Genomic DNA, 22,000 nt, shown 5'->3' with positions numbered 1-22,000 from the left:
TAAAAAGAACCCAGACTCACACAATGATTTTGCTGCCTATTTAAAGCACTAAACCCTACTGCAGCTTAGCATTATTAGTAGCAAGAATCCTGTTGGCCTGAACTAGCAACTGTATAATCCAACAGTACAGTTGCCTATGCAACACATTCTTCAACTTCATCAGACACTTTCAGGCCCGATTACTGACAACAAAGCTTATTAACTGGGCTTAATTTGGAAAATTGGTCTCTTTTGTGCTGGATTAATTATTATACATGTCAGTAACAACGTACTTGAAAGGTTAAAATTCCTAGGTTGAGCTTGATAATCTGGCAGGAATTGGTTCCACAGCTGGAGACTGCTTATTAATAAATCCATGTGTAGCTGCAACTGTAGTCATCACTGAAACCTGGGGAAAGGAGCAGCTTTCTAGCCTGTGCAAGACTCAGACTGGTGACAGCCACAGATTGCCAATGTGCTTTGCTTAAAAAGTAACTGTCACAATTGTCATTTCTACTTCACAGGCAGAGAGGAAGGGATGCACAAGGATATGGTGTCCCAAGGTGCTGATACAAACACACAGTCAGGCAGAGAATTGGGTTTCTGATTACTGGTTTTTGTCCACTGGTTCCGAGTGAGATCTCTGTTTCTGCTGCTTCACTGAGACCAGCAGCCATCAGTGTAGCACTGAACACATGGCTGCCAACACATTTGCATTAGTCTGTTCTACTCCATAGGCTGGCCATGGTATCTGGACCAATGACAGAATCCTTGGATTTCCTTGGTCAGGCTTCAGCAAAGTGCACCACAGCAGTCAAGTCTGAAAATGCGTGCATCAGGTCATGGTCTAAATCATGGTCTAAACAGGGACAAGTGCCCTGTAAGAATGCAAGATGTCCTCAAGAGGACCTGTTTGAAATAGATATTAAAAAGAGACACATCACCAGCACCTGGTTTTGATGGGGTTTGTGGGTATCAGGGTCGTGTAGGTGAGCGTTTTGCTTGTCCAGTGGGCAGAGCACTGTGTGCACAGCTTTGTGCACAGCTGTGTGCACTGCACAGTGCCTCTGGGGGAAAGGAGCCTGGGCTAGGCTGCAGCAGCATTCAGGTAACACCTACCATCACACCACAGCTGCTCTTCACAGGGCTTTAGGGCAGCTTTCTTCTGCTGGAGCCTGCCCCCAGCCTGTGTCTGCCACGTCAGAGTGAGGGCTTGGGGAATGCCCGGCTCTGCCAGCTGCTTTTAGATTAATTGTTTCATTCTTGCCTGACTAAGGACAGCTTTCCTGCCTGACGGTGGGCTTCAGAAAATGAAACAGTAAGAGGTGTTTGGAGAAACATGAGGGAGGAGTAATCACATGGAAAAGGGGTCCTATTGTTCTCTTCAACACCCTAACAGAAGGTTGTAGCCGGGCGAGTCAGATTTCATGTCCCAAGTAGCAAGTGATGGGACAAGAGGAAACGGCCTCAAGTTGTACCAAAGGAGATCTAGATCAGGTTTTTGGGAAAATTTTTTCATGGAAAGGTTGTCAAACATTTGCACAGACTGCCAAGGGTAACTGTGGAATCACCTTCCTGAAGCGTTCAAAAACCACACGGATGTGATCCCCGGGGACACGGCTTAGTGGTGCCCTTGGCAGCGCTGCGGGAGCGGTTGGACTCAAAGATCCTAGAGCTCTTTTCCCATATAAATGATTCTGTAATTTCCAGATGCATATATTTTTCTTAAACACGAGCGTTAGTAACCTAGGAAGATATTTTAACAGTTAAAACACCCAAACGTAACAACCCAAAGACACGTACACAAGCACATACTCGCGAGTCCGGCTGGAAAGCCCCGCTTGAGGGGAAGGAGGGAAGAGGCGGGGCGGGGAGGGCAGAGCTGCCCAGCCCGCCCTCTGTTCGTTCCTCCCTCCCTCCCTCCCTCCCGCCTTCGGGCGGGCGGGTGCGGCGCTGCGTCTTCCCGCAGCCGAACCGGGCCGTCCCCGCGGCGGCCTTCACCTTCCTCCCTTTCCCGGCGGCGGGGCTGGGGCCTGCCCGCGGCCCCGGAGGAGATGGAGGCGGCGGCGGCAGGGCCGGGCGGCGGCGGCAGGGGCTGAGCGGAGCCGGGGAGGCGCCGCCGCCGCCCGCAGCCGGCCGGGGGGGATGCGCCGGCAGCCGGGGCCGCCCGAGCGGGCCGGCCGTGCCGCCGAGTGAGGCGGGAGCCCGGGGCCGCGGGCAGCGGCGCTGGAGGGCCGGTAAGCGGGGAGGGGCCGCGCAGGGCCGCGGGGGGAGGCCTGGCGGCCGCCAGCCCAAGGCAGAGGCACCTCCGGCACCCCGGGTCGGGCGGGGATGCCAGCGGGCGCTGCGGGCATGTGTTGTCCGTCTCTGCCGGGTGAGGGGAAGCCCGCCCAGCTTCCCTCCAGAATGAGAAAAGTTTATGTCGGTTCATCCCAGGTCCCTGCGCCCGGAGCCGGGCTGGGACTGGGGCTGGGCACTGCCTCGGCTCGTCCCCTGCCGGTGAGAGCACGGCCCTGTGCCCTGTTCTTGGCGGGGACCGCTCTGTTCTCACGGAATGAATGGAGCGCCCCTGAAGCCTGCACGCTGCCGTTCCCAGCAGTAACGGGCGTGGGCTGCCCGCTGGAGCGGAGCTGCTGTCTGTCGGGCCGGGCACGGAGGGCAGGCAGGGTCCGGCCCAGCCCGGGGCCCCGGGACGGGCGCACGCCGGGCCTGCCGCGGGCCCGGGCGGGTCACGCAGCGGTGCCGGCGCTGCTGCTGCCCTGCTCCGGGTGCACATCCCGCTGGCAGGTGAACTGCGTGCGCACGGACCCCCGGGCCCCAGCGGGAGCTGGAGGAGCCGACACGCAGGCCTGCTAGTGCCCTCGGGAGGAGGCGAGCTCTAGGAAAGAACCAGCCTGTTACGATGTATGTTAGAACATTAAGTAGCACCACGCAACCTGCCAAAGGAGCGTCTGTGATATATGTTAGTCTGATTTTTTTTTTAAGTAGAACAAATTGGCCAGGTTTTCTTACCTGTAAAATAACACAAAGGAAGCATTGATGAAAATGAAGTAGGTTGTCCCAGTTAGCTGTTGCTTGGCCTTGCTTACCAGTTCCATTTCCAGTGATGTCAGTCATCATGTGCTGATGGGCAAGCACTTGGGATCGTGAGCCTCCTGGCGTGTCACTGCCATCGGGGATGCGGGCAGGGACTGTCCTGCCAAGGAGCCCCTGTGCAGGCAGCATAAACTGCAGAGCCAGAGGCTGTGCGCTGAGTTTTAATGCTGCTTCCATCGTTCACCCTTTGTCCCATCGTTCACTTGAAGACAGCAGTCTTCTGCAAAGAATGAGTGTTTATTCGAGGGAGCAGGTTACTTGTGGGCCTCGGGTGAAGCCTGCAACGCTGTGTCTTGATCTTTGGTTCATGTTTGTGTTGTGTGTTGGGCTCTGTGTGTTGGTGATCCCCTTTTTTCTCATGCAAAACCCTTCGTCTGGCTAATCTGTGACAGTTTGCTTTTGTGGCAGCCCTGAGAGGGAAGGACAGTGGAATGGGTGGGGACAGGAGTTTTGAGATCTCGTGCTTCTAAAAAGTGTAAATTGCAGTGAGGGAGAAACTAACCAGAGATCTGTGTATTTCATTGTGAGAAAATGGACTAAACTTCAAAATATTTCTTGCTTTTGTCTGCTTGTAAAGTAAAACTGTGTTTTAGACAGCCAGAAATAGAAGACTGTTTTGGAAGCTGAAGGAGCCTTTTAAAGAGAAAAACGAGAAGCTAGTACATGTATTTACCAGAAAATAAGTGCAGGAGAGGCAACAGAAATGCAGCAAGGTTAGAGATAAAACAGGAAATGCAATTGCCCTATGTGAAAAAAATAAAAATATTAAGGTAGAGACAGAGAAACAACATAAACACATTATTTTTTTTAAAAGTACTGATCATTGCATTTGAGCATAATGGTTGAGGTACTCCTGTCTGTAATTGTGAATCGTTCTTCTTGAGATCAGTGATGAGCTGCTGATGCAGATGTACTTTAGGATGCTGGAAGTAACAGTGTAGTAATATCATAATTTCATTATGACAGATCCTCTAACAAGACTCTTACATTCATAAGTATGGTTGCAGATTTCCATGTGCACATTAAAAAAAGAAGAGTGTACAAAACTGCTTAATGTTTTCCTCTCAGCTTCCACGTCTTGAAGGGCAAAAGTGGTGCTTCTTATGGATGGGGCTGCAGATGTGACCCCTTCCTGCTCTAAGCCTGTCCTTAAGGTGGGAATTGTACTGCTTGTAGGTGACTGGCTGAAATGCTCTCCTGCCCCTCCAGCACAGGACCTGGCAGCAGGGTCCTCTCTCCACTAACTGCATTCAGGTCAGAGCACACAGCAACTGCATTTCCCATGTGATTTAACACAATTTCTTAGAAATCCAATACATGAATTACATAAGAGAATATAGATCAATAGTCTTTACTGAATGGTGTGCATCCATCACTGTTATGGAAGTGGGCAGACTAGCAGGGAGGCTATGTATGTTGGAGGCCTTTCTACCCTGCTTTAAGTAGGACAAATATACTGAGCTGGGCAGAGAGGTTTGGCCCAGACTTTTCATTATACCTCTGAAAAGCCCATAGCTGATTGTTAGAGATTTTCCTCCTGCAGAGTGTTCTCTGCAAGCTTCTGTCAGTCTGCTGCATTCAGCGTTTTGGATGTTGAACAGTTCTTATGGTTTTAGCAGAGCTACCTAAAAAGTAACAAATTTCATTGCTACAGTTCTGTGTCTTGATATCAGATCTGAATTTTTGTCTTCTGTGAGAGCTGGAAATGAATGCAATGTCTGAGAGTAAAGGTAACAAATCTCAGTGCTTAAGTGGAAGACGGTGCATTTCATGGCAGACTGAAAAATGAGGGCCTTTGAGACCTGGTGGTTTTCAGCATGAATCTTAGGGCAGGCTTGCACTAGTGCAGTGGTAGGATGGGAATAACTTTTGAACTACTTAGCTGAAAAGAGGCCAGTCTGATGGAATTCCTACGATATTTGTATTTCCTGGTCAACAGCTTTCCAGATCATGAAGAATAAACATGTTTGGGATGTTGCATGATCAGTTGTCAGCCAGGGAATTGCAGCAAAAAACAGGAGATGACAAACATTGTCTTGATGGAGGTCACAGCACCTGTAGTTGTCCAAAATACAGTTGATATCTAGGGTATGGTGGTTTTAAAAGTACTTAAAAATGGATTCATGAAAGAAGAGGGGGGAAAGAAAGAAACTTTCAGAAACCAAACTGAAAAATGAGGAGATAAAAATACTGCCATCCTAGCTATTTTTTCCCCTTTAACTGGAGATATTCAGTTCTTTTCATCCTCTTACCCATTTTTGCATACATCACTTGGGTCCCAAGTCTGTTTGAACTGCTTGACTGCCTGCACAGGTTTTCAGCATATCCTGAAGATCGTTCACTGCTGTCAGCTTTAGAGAGAATTCTTCCTGGAAACATTTGCATTGCTGGAAGGCAAAAGCTGGTTGGAAAAGCATTGGCACCTGTAGCAGTAGTAGTGATGTTGCAGGTGGACATGCTGAAACAACATCAAAACCAGGCTTACTTCTGGTATTGAAATTTTATGGGAATGAAGAAACTGGAATACTGGTATATGACCGAGAAACTTAATAAACACTTCCTTAGAAATGTTAACTAACATTTTTTTGCATCATAACTGGGAATGAGGGCATTTCTTATATTCCTTGGCAATTCACTTAAATGCCAGTATAGAAATTGTGATCACAAACCATGCAGACGTGACTCTCATTGAAGTTGCCTGTGGCTACTTTAGGACTGAGTTTGGTCCTATTGCTAGTTATAGGATTGTTGTGAGGATGTCATTGTATGAGATTTTTGTATTAGATCCTCTTTGGTTAAATACTTGGATGTTGTGTTCCATTCTCAAAAGGAAGCATTCACTGTTTTCAGCAACTGAGTTCAGCCCCTCAGGTGTCTTATCTCTCCAGCAACAGTAGAGACAATAGTGCCATACTTTTGTAGGTTTTGGATGTGGGTTATTTTTTTATTTGAAGTGGAGCTTTCACAGATACCTGGTGTCCACCCCCATGTGTATTGCCCATCAGAAGTTGGAAATTCAGCTAAAGATACAGCCTAAAATTTTCCATTTCTCTTAGTGGCTGGGCACTTAAATCTCTTTTATCATTGGTTTCCTTATATTTAATCTTACAGTCATAGAAAAAAATTTATTAGGATAGCAGTTTCAAAAATCAGGATAGAACTGTGTGTATTCAGTCAGTTCCTGTGGGTGGTTTCTTTGCACATTAAAACTGCTGTCTCAGTTGTTTGGGTAACCCTTCCTGCACTCCTGAGGAGGTTCTGTCTTTGAGGCTTACCTGCAGGGATACAGCTACATGTAGTAGCAGTGCTGCAAGGAAACTGAAAAATATTTGGTCAGCTTCAGCTTAGTGTTCCTGCTTGGTAGCTTCCAGCCTGTAATTTCTGTGGGCTGGGCAGGGGAAGAATCCATGTTATATGTCATAAGCTGGCTTGGGATAACCAAGTATAGTGTTAATGGTACATCTACCACTGAGAGCACAGCTTTCTTCAGTCTCCCCTCCTCTCCTACAATGGGCTGTCTTGCTAAGCTGAATCAAAAAATAAACTCTTCTTTTAAAAAATGGGTGTTTTGATCTATCTCCCCATGTAGCCAGACACAGTGCAATTCCCAGCACAGGCAGAAGGGGGGAATGTGAACAAGGGTGAAGGAGTGAAGCCTCCCTTTGATAGCAGCCAGTGGTTACATTGTCTCAGCCTTAATGTTGCTTAAAAATACAGCTGAACGGACAAAAAGTTAAACGTGGAATCTACTGCTATGTTTTATGACACATATACATATTAAAGTTTTTATTTTTGGTTATGGAAAGTACTTTTTCTAAACTAACAAAAATAACTAATGTGTCAATGTTTTCTCTTTCAAACAGGAAGTGCCAACTTTATATGGCTCACATGCATGCTGACAACATGCACCACCAGTGGCTGCTGCTAGCTGCATGCTTTTGGGTGATATTCATGTTCATGGTTGCTAGCAAGTTTATCACATTGACTTTTAAAGACCCAGATGGTAAGTTTAGCTTTAATGTTTGATGTGAAACAGAAAATTGAATAGTGCTTCACAAAAATATTCTTTTCTATGAAAGTAGCTCTTGGCATGTTATCGCTTCTTCAGTAGGACTGAGAACAGAACAACTAAATGTCTGGAAGTGACAGTGCTGATATTCAGTTCCATTTGTTGCTAGAAGTCTGCAAATCTAACATCACAGGAGATTTTTTTGGTGGTTGAGAACAGAAGGGATCGTGTTTGGCAGTACTGTCTTGGCAGGTCTGCTTTTTCAATTACATTTAGTTTCAGTATCATGATCTACTAGGGGTAGAACTTAAGTGCAATAACAACAGAGCACTATTACCTGTTTAAAGTCAGAAGAGGCTCAGAGGGCACTGAAGAGGTCATTTCACATGATACTAGTTTCTGTCTTTTTGTCACTGCTTGTCTTGTGGCTGAGGCATTATGTAAAACTTGTGGAAAGTTTTATTTCATTTGAGTGCACTTTGCCTAGCCACCTCTGGCCTGCTTCTTGCATTCAGTTTTATCCCCTGCTATTTGATTTGTAAACAGCTTATAGGCTTTTGCTCAGCTTAAGTAGCGAGGTGTTATTAAGATGATGAGGAATTTAAGCCATTTGATGACACCACACAGTGTGTTACTTTTGTGTCTGGCGGGGAGCTGCTCTTACAAAGCCACCCTACAGAGAGCTTTGGGTGAAGGTGATGATATGACTTGGAGTCTTAAGGGATCTGTTTCTGCATCTTCCTAAGACATGCAAAAAATATGTAATTTTGAAGCATTGACACTTGTGCTGTGTTTTTCAATAACTGGATAATGGATAAATACATTATAATAATGGATAATGGATAAATACATTAGGTGTACCTTTATAAATAATATGCATCTATGTGAAGATTTATTCAGCAAGCCTTACAGAGGAGAAATGTAGACTAACTTAACTTTCCTTGGACCCAGCTGTTCTGTCCTGGTGCATCTGCAAATCAGCTAGTCTTATGTTAGTAGTTATATCTTCCAGTATTTTACTCCATGCCAACTCTTGTTTCCCAGCTCAGGTATTGTTTGGGTGTTTCTTTTCATCAGAATTTGTCAGGGAAATTAAAACGTAGTTAAAAATAATAATTGCTAGAGCATAGCCTCTGCATTTATTTGCTTTTACTATCTTGGCTTGCCAAGTTTTTTCTTTTTTTTCTATGCTGAATCTTCCACTCCTTTTGAATAGTTCTCTGAGCAGATGATACATAAACTCTTAAGCTTGTTCTGCAAAGGCATGACTACAGTTAAGTGTATATATGTGTTGGAGTGTTTGCAATAAAACTGATTAAGGGAAATGCTTTGACTGTACCAACGGAATTTTGAAGGAAGTCCAAACAGGATGGCAAGTCCTGGAGAAGCTCTTCTAGACTTAATAAAATATAACTTGTCAGAAATTTTTCTTATTTGGATGTGTCTTTCTAGCAGATGGAATAAAACCAGCAGATGCTCAATGAATCGATGTTCTTTTGTTTAAGCCTTTTACTGATGTCTTGGGTGCATGAGCAATAGGAACTTCTTAAGGAGCAAATTTCTGTCCATCATTCCTAGTAGCATCTACAGGCATGCTTTTCCACAATGAGAGTGAAAAAATAGTTTAGCTGCTCTTTCACTGAATCAGATTACTTGTATTTTACAGAACACCATGAAGCAAGTCTGTGCACAGCAACAGTTACAGTTTCTGAATGCTTGAATGCTTCCATTGCTTTCAGTTTTAACTTGCTTTTCCATGCGTGCCCTTTGTTAAAATCCAGTGTAGGCAGAGTACTCCCTGAAGAAAAGGGCATAGGCAGTGCTCACATTTTCTCAACCATGAAACAGTAAGCCCCTGTGGATGCAGATGAGGAAACATTATTCATAGAAGAATCTATATGAAGGGAAAAGTAATCCAGTATGGATGGAAATAAATTTTCAGGGAGAAAACATGTTCTTTTTGCTTTGTAGTTAGGGAAAGTTGCTTCAAATTATTTTTGGTTTTTCTGCACTGTATAGACTAAAGCTAAAACCCTGTGCTATTTTTTGGTTTTTTTGTAACATACTAAATGCAAAAGATGAAAAGTGTTCTTCCTTTTCTTGCTTTAATTTGGTCTCAAACTATTAGCTGTCCTAAAATCACTAAAAAAGAAAAAGAGTATCAGCTGAGTTTGCTGTTGGGAGAATCTCTAAAGAAGGCCATTGGTCCAGTAAAAAAGGAAGAGGGAATCTTTATTTTTGATTTTAGGTGCTTACTTAGAGTACCACAAAAATAAAAGGGTGTCCATAATGACACTTTCCTTCTTGTAAGTTTAATAGTCTACAAAAGAAGAAACATTTTTACTAGTATAAGGGGAGAGAGGAACCTGATAGATTTAAGTTTTTTATTTGGAGGTGCTTTGTCCAGTTCATTGAAAAATAAAAATCTCCAATGCACAAGTCCATATAGTTATACCAAATTATCTATCAGTTGAGGTATTTGGAGTCAAGACTTTGATATTTCTACACGCTTTTTAGAAAAAAGCAAAGACAACAACCAAAAAACCCAAGTAAAATATAATGGGTATGTTTCTTTGATAAAACTCAAATGAAGTTGTGCCCAAAATTTCCTGAGTACATCCTTTAAAATATTTATCATCTGTGTCTGTCTTGTCTAGTACCTTTCCATGTGGAAACAAATCCTAGTGTTTTGTAAGGTTAATACAGAAAATAAAGTTGATGTGTTTTAGTTGTAAAGCAGAAATAGTTGCTTTCCCCTCACCTTCTGTAATGCTGTTATCTCTCTCCCTTCTTCAGGCTATGGTGCCAAGCAAGAGCCATTGATTCTGACAGCTGTGACAAAAGTGGAGGAGGTACATGTGCCAGAGGAAAAACATTGGCCTGAAGAATTCCAGGTGCATACTCTTGAGATAAAGGTTATGTGTATTAAGGAGTAGAAGAAAAGAAAAGATTAGGGAAGGGCTTCCTGTTGTTAAGATGAATTGCTAGACAGGAATTATTTATTCAGGCTGTTCTATTTAGATAGAGGCGACAGAATTCATTTTAACTTCACAAAGCTGGTTTGTTACGGTAATCTGCTGTCTTGTTTCATCTGAATGATTCAACTTAATGTGTTTCCATTTCTCAGAGAAAATTGTTACAGCACTCCTTTATCAAGTCAGGACAGTCGTTTTTGTTAGCCTTTTTAATGTAATGGCCCAGTTTTGGATTACTTGTGTTCTGTCTTGCCATAGCGATCAGGTTTGTGCTTGTTGAGGGCGAGCCTGTGTCTGCTCTGTTCTCTTAGATTTCTGCCCAATCTCTCTGCTTCTTTTTATCACTGTCAATTTCTTCTTCATATTTTGTGCTCTTTTGTGTTTCACATTTCAGCATTTTTCCAGAGTAGAACATGAACACAACAGTAGTCAATACCAGTTGATCTTTTAGATGCATAGTTCTGTGCTTTCAGCAAATTGACAATGAAACTCTGAAAATCCTTTGTCCAAATGTAAATTTTTAGACCAGTTGCAGAGTGCGATAAATAATTTTTTTTCTTTTTTTTTTGCATTAGTACATAAGTCATCTTGTATTTAAAGTATTTTTATGATGCATCATGGAAGGTAGGTTAGCTGTATAAGCGTGACTCTTTTTGGTTTCATTTTTCAAAAGCACAAAATTTAAGTTATCTTCAAAATACTTGATAAAACAGTTTGTTCAGTGGAAGGTAGTTATATATAGAGAGTTTTATTAGCTTTCTTTGCTAGTGTGGAAGAGGATAATAAGGTTTCTGGATATAAACCAATTCTCTCTTGACTTCCTGACAGCATGAAATGTAGAGTAACAACATTAATTTTGGTTACATGCAGAAAGAATTGTTTGGACAGATAAAATAATCTGTCAGACTGTTCAGATTACATTTTGAGCAGGGGGTATTGGAGAAGAGTAACAAACAGAAAAAGTAGATTTTTTTCCCCCCCTTAAGAAAGGTTGGGACAAAAAGTGAAATAATTCCTTTTTCATCTCTGGCTTGGACACTGTACCTAAAATCATAGAATCACAGAATGGTTTGAGTTGGAAGGTACTGTTGAAGATCGTCTAGTTCCAAGCCCTCTGCCATGGACAGGGACACCTTTGATTAGCCCAGGTTGCTCAGAGCTCCATCCAACCTGGCCTTGAACAGTTCTGGGGTGCACCATCCACAGCTTCTCTGGGTAACATGTTCCAGTGCCTGACCACACTCATAGGAAAAAATTCCTTCCTAATGTCTAAACCTGTTTTTTTTCAGTTGAAAACCATTACCCCTGTCTTGTCACTGCAGGCCCTGGTAAAAAATCTGACTTTTTTACAAACCCCTTATGAGCATTGAAAGGCTGCAGTGAGGTTTTCCTGGAGCCTTTTCTTCTCCAGGCTGAACAGCCACAGCTGTCTCAGCCTGTCTTCATAGGAGAGGTGCTCCATCTTGGACCATCTTCATGGCCTCCTCTGGACCTTCCCTTAACAGGTCCCTGCTTTCCTGTGCTGGGGCCCCCGGGCTGTGTGCAGCACTCTAGGTGGCAGCAGAGCAGAGTACAGGGGGAGAATCACCTCCTTTGACCTGCTGGCCACTGTGCTTTTTTAATGCAGTCCAGGATGCAGTTGACTTTCTGGGCTGCAAGTACACACTGCCAGCACATGTCCAATTTTTCACTCATAGTATTCCCAAGTCTGTAGCAGGGTTGGTCTCAATCAGTTCATCCCCTAGTCTGTATTGATATTAGGGACTGCCATTCAGTTGGTGGAAAGGTGAAAAATTGTCAGTAGAAATTTAAACTTTCCTATCACCCCTTAACTAGAGAAGATTCTTTTTCCTCACACTCCACTAGTTGTGAGGGAAAAGGTGGTTGTGGTTCCTTTCTTAGTCTCAGAAAAATGAGCCATGTGAAACAGCTCATCCATTTTTGGGGAGAGGTATCCTGATACTTCTTTTGTTTGTCACTCTGATGCTCAATGATCACATTTTTATTTACCTGATTTTATTTCAGCTTGGATAAATGGAAACACTGGACGCCTACAGGTGCTAGAGAACAACACAACACAGAATTTTTATCGTAATTTTTTTCCCAGCCAGATGGGTCACAAAATATTCTGAGTTGGAAAGGACCAACAAGGATGATAGAGTCCAACTCTTAGCCTGCACAGGACATCCCCAGGAATCACACCATGGGTCAGCCCCATCTTCTCAGCTTAAAGCATAATTTATGTTGGAATTCCTGTCCTAACCTCTCAGAAGCTTTCATCACAGGTTGTTGAAATTCTGTGGGAGTTCCAGTATTTGATCAGGGCATGCTTAATCCACACAGATAAGGCTCTGTTGTGTGAAAAGCTCTTACTACTGTATATACTACCATGTAATGTCTTAAGAGCTGAACCAAAGTGTACAGCATTAGCACAGGAAGCAAACTGTTGGCTACTCCTTTAGCTAATACATAGCAATGTTTTAATCTGGGAGTCATTAGGGTGCATAGTTTGGGGATTTTTCTACTTCTTAATTTGATCTGAAAACTAAAGTCTTTAACTTTTGTTTTTTCTTTCTCCTCTGCATTTCATAAAGCCAACTGGAAAAGCATTTTCAGGAAATCTGATCCGCCAACCTCTGGTTCATATGGAAAGACTTGAGCTTCTCAGGAATGTCTGCAGAGACACTGCCTTGAGAGATCTCTCTCATACTGCAGTTTCCAAATTCGTCTTGGACCGAATATTTGTGTGTGACAAGCACAAGATCCTGTTTTGTCAGACGCCAAAAGTGGGCAACACTCAGTGGAAAAAAGTCTTGATCGTTTTAAACGGTATCTGCTTTTCTGTGGGTGTGAGGCTTTCTTTGAGGAGGAGGAGGAAATGGAATTGTTCTAACTGGGGCAACTGAAATGGATTCTTTTTGCATTTCTGTACACTGATACTTAATTTCAGCTTTTCATTTATCACAGTTGTTTCTTGTCCTTTCAAAACATCCCCTTAAAATGAGATCTGTTCTTTTGTAAAAATAAGTATTGTTATTACTTGACTCTAAAGTTGAGTCATGACAGACTACCCATATGCATGTGGTAGGTAGGTTTCTTATCTTTGAAGGGGTGCACTAAATTATAGAATTTGAAAGTGTGTGACAAGGTATTATAATTGCTAAGTAATAATAATATATCTGGCTAAAGGCCAGTGACTTTTAACTAGGGATTTTAGCCATGAAGAAAGCTGGTTAAAACTTGGCAGCTCCTCTTGGTCTGTCTTGCTGAAGTCTTGTGTGTGTTCTGTCAGTGAACCATCTTAAGAGTTACAAAGATTCCGAAGTGCTTAACATAATAGTTGGGACACCAAAGATATGTTGTAAAAGATGGTGAAAGAAGGACTAAAGCGACAAGTGTGTTTGAAGAAATAGCAAATGAGCTGTGTCCCTCAGCAAAGCTTTTCTAGCAAGCACTACTAACATTAAAAACTTTAATTTTCATTTCATCCTTGATCTGTGGATGTGAGCTAAAAATCTAGCAGAGGTACACGCATACCTATGTGTATGCATGTTTCTTAATACCTATGAAAGCAACACTCAAAGTACTAAATATGGAATTGTATGAGGGCATTGGAAGTACCTGCCCTTAGCAGCATTGAGAGATAACATGCAAAGAATGCCTCAGAATTGGCAGCCATGTATTGGCTATGCAGAGTGGAGGATAACTCACATCTTAACAGCAGGGAACTTTTCACCTTGAGTTTCCTAGTTCTGTCATGTTGAGTAATGATAGAAAATTGCTTCCACATAAACATGGTCTCTTTTGCCTTAAGCCACCAGTGCAATGGTGTCTGCTGATGAAGGCTACTGCTGTGGTTGACCTAACTTTGGGTATTCTCAAAAGGCAGGGCTGATACTTGAGGAGGAATAATTTATGCCCAAATACCTAAGTGGTATTTGGAGGTTCAGGAGGGGGAAATGCAGCTGTGGCACTGTGGGGGAGCTAACTCTGCTACTGCTTGTACTGACTGTGTTCTCTGAATGAATGCAAGCTGTTGGTTTCTGTGAGGCTGTACCATCTGACATCTGTTGTCCACATGTGATTCACCTATGGTACCAAAAAAATACAATTGAAAACCTGAAACTGGTACAATACAACTCTAGTCCCCACCCCTCACCCTGCTCCCTCCAGGAAAAAAAAAATAGAAATTGGAAAACTGAGCAGCTGAGTGGTGTGTATTATTCACTTGAGTTCTGGACCTGAGAAGGCTGTAGGGGCTTTCACTTAACAGGCTTGTTTTGTAGCACCCTGTGCTTGTTGCAGGTTGATGTTCTGAAATGATGCTGTTGTGTGAAGGCTTATGCCTAAAGCCCAAGGGGCCACATGAGATGTTTCTCAAGGTCATAAAACCTTCCAGGATCAGGATACTAAAATGAATGCAGCAGAGTTAAGTGACGTTATTTTTCTTGTCAGCTCATGTGCTTTCAGAAATGAGTATCTGGAGACTTATGTTGTTAATTTTAGTGCCTTTTAATCTGTGGAGTATTCTCTGATTGGAATTTTTGTTTCCGCACAGCATACTTGTTAAAAAAAACTTTATGGATCCTGAAAGCAAAGTACTTTTGCATCGAAGCAGTTCCAAAAGCAGCTCATAGCATTTATTTTTGTTGGTGGTTGAAGCTCAGCCAAAAAAACTGGTTCCTTCTGAGTTAATCCTGAAAGTCTTCCTCCATTTGTATGTGCCTGCAGAGGGAAAGAGAATGGGGACACTGACATGTGAGGAGTTACAGGCTTAGACATAATTGCTGATTAAATTTGCATAATATGCTTTTCTGAGAATTTTGTGGCCATTTGGTCTTGGACCTTGATGTCACATACCCTGCAGAATCTTAACAGTTTTCAGCTTTGCAGTCAAAATCTCTCATAATTTAACAGATTTAAACATAGTAACTTTAAATGGTAAAAGTAAAGAAAAGAGAAAGACACAAAACTGTCAGCCATACATGCTTGCTCATACTCACTGTTTTTTTCCCCTTGAATGAATCACTTGCTCTCTCATTTTGATTTTTCCAGGAGCATTTTCTTCCATAGAAGAGATCCCAGAAAACATTGTACATGATCATGAGAAGAATGGCCTTCCACGCTTGTCCTCTTTCAGTGACTCTGAAATTAAAAAACGGTAAGTGGCCCTGCCAGTGAGTGTGAGAGGTGTTGGAGGTTAGTGGTGTTATGAGCAATCAAGGGTACAGCTGAAGGCTGTGTCTGAAACTCAGGGCAGCAGGGTTTCTGTGCCACCACTAGTATTGTGGCACTATTCTGTTATCCTCACAGATGTTGCTGTATCTGCCTTCCTACTGGCTTTGAAGGAGAGCACCAGTGTAATTTGTGATATAGTTAGGTGAGCCAACCAACGCCCTGGAACATAAGGTTTCTGTAATTCAATGCCTGCCTAGTTGTTACATAGCTAATCTTCAGAACAGGTTTAGTTGGACAGCCCATCCTGATGTCTCATGGTAAACCTTACTGCCTACAGGTAAGATTGTTGTTGCAGCAGACTGACTTACTGTGACTGAGCTGGTTAGATTTAAATTGTTAGTGCTTCTTAGCCCCAGAATATTTTCCATTCAGCTGAACCACTTTGTTTTCCTGTTTAAGTGCTTCTGGTTATTTTCAGAGCCAAAAAATACTTTGGCTAGATTTTTAACTGTGCCTGCTCTCATGTCTATGAGAGCCTATGCCATGTATAATCCCTGTAAGGGGTGGCAACATGGAGAGAACAGGACATAGGATGACAGTGGACACTTGTAAGCCTGTTCTTGCATGGGTTTGTGTGCATGGCACCATTCTGACGAGTCAGTGCTTTATACATGTGTCACATGTTAGTAGAGCTCAGCCCAAGGGGTTTTGTTGCATGCAGTGGCACAAGGACATTTATCACAGCTGTGCCTGGAGAATTGGGGTCACTTGATTGTGTTGATATTGTGCAAAGGAAAATATGGTCACTGCATTCTTGAGAACATGGATCTGTTTCCCTCCCTGTGAGCAGCCCTGCAGAAAGGAACTGTTCACCTGGGTGTAAGCCCTAGTTAGGATATATGAAGTTGAGTCCATTGTTGTTTGGGTTGCTGTGTTCTGCTCAGCATGGAAACTATGCTGGAGGTGTGTAACATGGTTTTGGTTTGGATCTGAAATTACCAGAGTTTTAGGTATGGAAAGCAGGATGGTGTGGATCTGTTTACCCAGTTTGCTGACCTCTATCTAGCCCTGCCTGGCTAGGAGTAAGTCTGGAGGATCTGAAGTATGATGCAAGTGGTATATAGGCCGAAGAGTCTATCCGTGTCCAGTCCATCCATCCTTATTTCAGTGAGGACTGGGCTCTCAATCTCTTTATTTAGGTATTTATTGAAATAAACTTTGTTTTCAATTTATTCCTCCTACAAATAATCTGACTACAGAATATCACATATTACTCTATCACAGTAGTACATTAAATTCTGTTGAAAACTGTAGTCTCATGTTTCAGTGGTGCTCTCAGCCATTATTGAAAGCATGACAAAACATCAAAATAAAATACTATTCTTAACTTCTTGGTACTTAAGCAGCAATTTATCTAACTGCCTGCCAGTGAAAAATGCAGCCTTCTATATGCATTTAGCTGCACCAATGCCCTTTTCTCCATGTCCTTATGTATTTTGGTTTTTTTGAGCTTGATCACATGACATTACAAATATCTTTAACTTGGAGCTCTCAGTGTCTTTTGTCTCCTGTTTATTATGGATTGAGATAAGCTAAACTCCTCCAGTTTGAATACAATGTGAAAACTAGGATTAACCATTTCTTCTTTGTCCTGTATGTAAAAACTGCTAGTAAGAAGACAGAAATTGTATTTAGTCCCATTGATTATAATATCGATACAAGTGCTCTAAGATTCATGTTGCTGTGTCTGTGGTCAGAGTTCATGTACATTTTGTAAGTGCTATGCTAAACACTTTCCTTAATTATTTAATTTTTTTCTTCCTCTGTTTAGACTGAATTTATACTTCAAGTTTTTTATTGTTAGAGATCCATTTGAAAGACTTATTTCTGCGTTTAAGGACAAGTTTGTGCACAATCCTCGGTTTGAACCTTGGTACCGGCATGAAATAGCTCCCGGCATCATCCGTAAGTACAGGAAGAACCGCACAGAGACCAAAGGGCTGCAGTTTGAGGATTTTGTGCGCTACCTGGGGGACCCCAATCACCGATGGCTGGATCTTCAGTTTGGTGACCACATCATTCACTGGGTGACATATGTGGAACTTTGTGCTCCCTGTGAAATCACATACAGTGTGATCGGACACCACGAGACCCTGGAGGACGATGCTCCGTATATCTTGAAAGCAGCTGGCATAGACCACTTGGTATCGTACCCCACAATCCCCCCAGGCATAACAGTGTACAACAGAACAAAAGTAGAGAGGTATTTTTCAGGAATTAGCAAGAGAGACATAAGACGCCTCTATGCACGATTTGAAGGTGATTTTAAACTCTTCGGTTATCGTGAGCCTGATTTCTTGCTTAACTGACACCTGGGATAAGATCTGAAAAAGTGTCTCATGGATTAATCTAATCCTGTGTGAATACCAGCTGCAACACTGGCAGAGCTGAGAATGACCATTTGTTTTCTAGCTTTTTGATGTTGCTCCATTTTTCAGTGAAATATTTGTCATATGAACAACTAGGGGCTTACAGTTGTTGTTTCCTGACCACGTTTTCAGTACATTATTGCAATCTGTTAGGAATTATGTCTCTGTTATCTAAAATACAGAATTTGTCTTCTCCCCTCTTCCCTCCAGGAAAAAGGAGGAAGAAGAAATGGGCTATGATCTTCCTCTCCTCCCAGACAGAATGCCAGTTTTGAAATGTTAAGTATTTGTAAAGGTGACAATTTCACTGTAGGTTAACCCTGACATGAGGGTAAACATAATGATTCCTGCTCATGAGAAAGTCATGTAGTCTCCCATGAGCTTTGTAAATGAGAGGCCAGTACAAGACTAGAAATTAATTAAATGCTTGACAAATATAACCATCTAGGTTCTGTCATGTGGCTGCTACAATAACGCTGATCTAATCCCATTCTTGTTTGTCAAAAAATGAACCTAATTAGACAGAAGCTTTTAGGGATGTACAAAAATGAACTGGTTCCACATCCCAATTGTCTCTGTATTTTTGTCAAGTGTTTACTGTATTTACTACTGGTGTATTGAGCCTCATAATTCTACTTTTGATTTTCAAGAGATTATTTAACTCCTGGCTGTGTAAGTTATATGAGAACACCAGCTGCAAGTGGAGCATAGAAGAAATATGAAACTCTTAAGGAAACTGTTAAGGAAAATTAATTTAAGTATCAGTTGTATTTGTGGGAGCACATACAATAATCACAAGATGCTCTCACACAATTTAACTTGTCTTTTCTTCTAACAGTCAAGATTAATAAAGAAGTTACAAAAGCAAGATGTCATATTAAAGACCTGCTTACTTGGATTAAAGTTCCACCTTTTTCTTATATCCAGCCTTGCTCAGTTCAGTACCTCAGAGAACAGAAAGTTTATCCCTTCTGAAAATTCATCTCCCTTCTGCTAAAGGAGAGAAGGAGACAAGATGAATCCCTGATTTTTCCAGTGATTCACTGCCATGGTGTCCCAAGTCAGAAACTACTTACATTTATGTTACTGATGTGGTAAATTTAGCTATTTACCAAAAGTTTAAATCTTGCCTAAATTTGTGTACCCATTTTATGCATTAAAAAAAAGAACTGAATTGAGTGAATGCAGCCATCATATTTGCTCGTGCTTGTATTTTGTCTTATAAAGAGCAGTCTTTTGTCTGAGTTCACCAGCAATAAAAATCAGTGTGCTGCCAGAAGAGAGATAGACCAAATACCTGAAATACAGGAATTGCTCTGTCACAGTGAGCATGTGAACTGTATTTTTTAAATCATTGTCCCAAAATATTTATTTTCAGATCAGCATAATGTTGCTGGCTAGGAATGCTAATGATGGCCAGTGCTATGGAATCTCTTTTTAAATCCAGCCACTGTATGTTTTTGATAGCTTTCTGTATTAACACAAGGAAGCATCTTGCACTTGTGTAAAAGAAAAGCTGTGCCAAGCTGACGTGCTGTTACCCACAAACAGGAAGCCCTGTTGTAGGTGAAAATTATTTCAGAAAGATCTCAACAGATGACCTGAAATAAAGAAGAATAATCGTTCACTGGGCATTGTTAGCAAGAGAATAATCCAGGGTGGCAAAGTTGGAAGGTAGAATATTTTTTCAGGTTGGTTTTTTTAACAATTACGGTGCCCTAACTTGTTAGTTCTTAACCAATGATAAAAAGATGTTAACAGCTCCAAGTTTTTCTGTAATTTTCTTCATATGGAAACTTAGCAAAATGCACTGATACATGCATTTTGGAGCTAATAACCTGATGGATTACCTTGCTGCCAATTTGAAATGTAACAGTGAATAATGTATAGTAAATTCAGGCCTTAAAGTTTAATAAAGTAGAATTGTTTTCCTCTGAAAGTATAAGCTGCTGATCCCACAGAGAGCCAATGTATGTTTTTCTTGGTAAATTACTTAATGTATTGCTTACTTAAAAATTGCCAGATGAAAAGTGCTACATAAATATTAAGTAATAATATTTTTTTTCTGATAGCTTTCTCTGCATTGAGTTCTGAGCTCTGAACAGGACTATGGACTGACCTAGGCTGAGGTGTATAATCCTCTGCCATCTCTGCGTTCCCATCTTTTCAGGCTGGAACTGGAATGCAGGTTATCATTTCTTCAATTCAAATGTGAAGTTTCTCCATTCAGTTATATGTTCCTGAACTATATTTTCTTTCTAGAAGCATGGGTTTGTTTTTTTCCTTACAGAGCTGAAGTAACAACGGTGCAATTTTGGCACATCTTTTGAGGAAACTTGTATACCATGATGGTCCTTGACAGATGTAGTAGGACTCTTAAAATTGGTGCAGTGCAGGCAGGACAGAGTGTGCTCTGTTAGGGAGGAGGCTTTTGCCACGCCACTTATAATAAATTAAATGCTTGTGGTTTGTTTCAGCTTGATTGTACTCTGCACTCTACATTTTACAAATGTAGTCTCAGTGGCACACACAAATATCATTTGGCTGTTCAGATGTTATTTGCATACCACTTTCAAACTGCAGATGATATTTATGTCATATTTTTGGAACTGCTGGCCTAGATTATTCTTTCTCCTTTCTTATTACTGTTACAGCTTCAGAAAACAAATTCACACCCTTACTTTGTGCCTCTGTGTCTCTTTGTTGTCTCCTCAGCAGCTTTGAATCCTTTGGCCCATTTTAACTACATTTTGCAAAGGAAACTCAAGGGGTAGTGAGTTGAAGTAATTTTGCTGAAAATAGGAGGAGAAACACTCTTTGTACATCAGAGAATCCATACTGTATGTTCTCTTTAGCAAAAGTGCAGACAGGAAACAGTTTTACTGTATCTGCTCATATGGAGCTCCTGATTTCTAATGGACTCCCTTCCCTAGTGCTCCCTACAGTCTGGCCTCTTATCTCTGCTAAGACAAAAATTAAATTCAGTTGTGTTGCATGGGTCTATTATCTTCATGTTCCTAATAAAATTGAGCTAACTGGGTTTTTTGAGATCTTGGGAGTAAGAAGGTTTGGTTTGTGAAAATTGATTCAGTATTCACTTGCTTGCGAAACAACTTTTATAGGGTAATGCCTATCCCCTTTTAACTTCAGCACGCAGTGCATTGTCACTGCTGTGCTGTCTGATTGCGTGCCATGAAGATGTTTTTCTGTAGTTAAAAATACATGTGCTTTTTTTTTCTTATTTTGGGAACTGTTCTGTCAAAGAAGATGTCTTGAAAATATGTATTCTTCCCAAAAAAGCATGTTGTTTTCTGATTCATGCACAAACGCTGCCCTGTTTGTACTAGGGGTAAGGCTCCCTGCTGCTCTGTTGTGTCTCCATCCTCAGATTAGGGAAGCCATCAGACAGCTCAGACATCACTTTTTCCTTGAGGTGTTAATAACTTTGTTGGCTGGGAAAGCAGCCTTTGATCTTATCTGGGCTCCAGAAAGTTTGCTGAGAAAAAGAGTGATTATATAGGGATTGGTTAGGCTTATTCTCTCAGATGAAAAAGGATGTCTTGTCAGTGTATCTGATATCTCTTAATTGACAGAGAGGGTGGGAATGATCTTTCAACTTAATGGCCTTGTAGTGATGTATGCTAAGCCCCCATCCTAGTTTTTGTTATAGCAACATGAAGGGACCTGGAAGGAGGTGTGAAGTCAACATGTGCTTATTTGAAATGTGAGGGTGCAGAGGAAACTTGACATGGGAGTTGGTTGCTGGAGATTTATTGTGTCCAATTACTTGTTACATGCCATCTGCAGATCTGGTGTGGATTCTTTGTGGCCTGTGCTTGAGAAGATTTATGCAAGGTAGAAAGAGGCTTGTGGGTGGTGGAAAATTCCCTTTCAGCCTGAGTTAGCTGTGCGTGTTCCTGGGCTGCTGCCGTGGGGAGGTCTTAGAAGGAAATGATCCTATTAGCAGCAAAGCCTGCAGTGCTTGGGCTGGTGAACGGAGTGCCTCCCTCCCGGAGGAGGAGTGACTTTGCTCCCACTGATGTGTGCAGCCAGCTTCGGTGCTGCCTTGTATAAATCTCTATTTTTGTGCGTTCAATGCAGTTGTGTGCAGCTGAGCTGTCAGCTTGGTTTCCTGCGTGTGGCAGCAGCCTGAGGTGACTCATCTCTTTGCCACCACAGCAGCTTTGGGAGGCCTGCAGCCTGTTTTGCTATGCAGCAGGAGATGTTTCCCTTATGAAGAGAGCAGCATTAAGCCTGCAGCCATGCAGCTGGTGGCAACTGGATGGTGTAAGCATGAAAATGGTGCTGTTTGGGGCTTCCTGACAAAAAATCAT

The 22,000-nt window shown here is 42.0% G+C and overlaps 1 protein-coding gene across 1 annotated transcript; it reads left to right on the top strand.

Moving 5' to 3' along the window:
* Positions 1–2,134: 2,134 nt before the first annotated feature.
* Positions 2,135–20,346, top strand: CHST10 (carbohydrate sulfotransferase 10). Its single transcript, XM_063149791.1, has 6 exons — positions 2,135–2,216; positions 6,939–7,078; positions 9,881–9,978; positions 12,654–12,888; positions 15,115–15,220; positions 17,069–20,346. Exons 2-6 carry the CDS (start codon positions 6,955–6,957, stop codon positions 17,604–17,606), a joined length of 1,101 nt encoding a protein of 366 aa, XP_063005861.1. The 5' UTR covers positions 2,135–2,216; positions 6,939–6,954; the 3' UTR covers positions 17,607–20,346.
* The last annotated feature ends 1,654 nt before the right edge of the window (positions 20,347–22,000 follow it).

The sequence above is a fragment of the Melospiza melodia genome, chromosome 2 (genome assembly GCF_035770615.1).
Source record: "Melospiza melodia melodia isolate bMelMel2 chromosome 2, bMelMel2.pri, whole genome shotgun sequence".
Taxonomy (NCBI): domain Eukaryota; kingdom Metazoa; phylum Chordata; class Aves; order Passeriformes; family Passerellidae; genus Melospiza; species Melospiza melodia.
The sequence above is the reverse complement of the archived record's forward strand: the minus strand, read 5'-3'. Positions and strand labels throughout refer to the sequence as shown.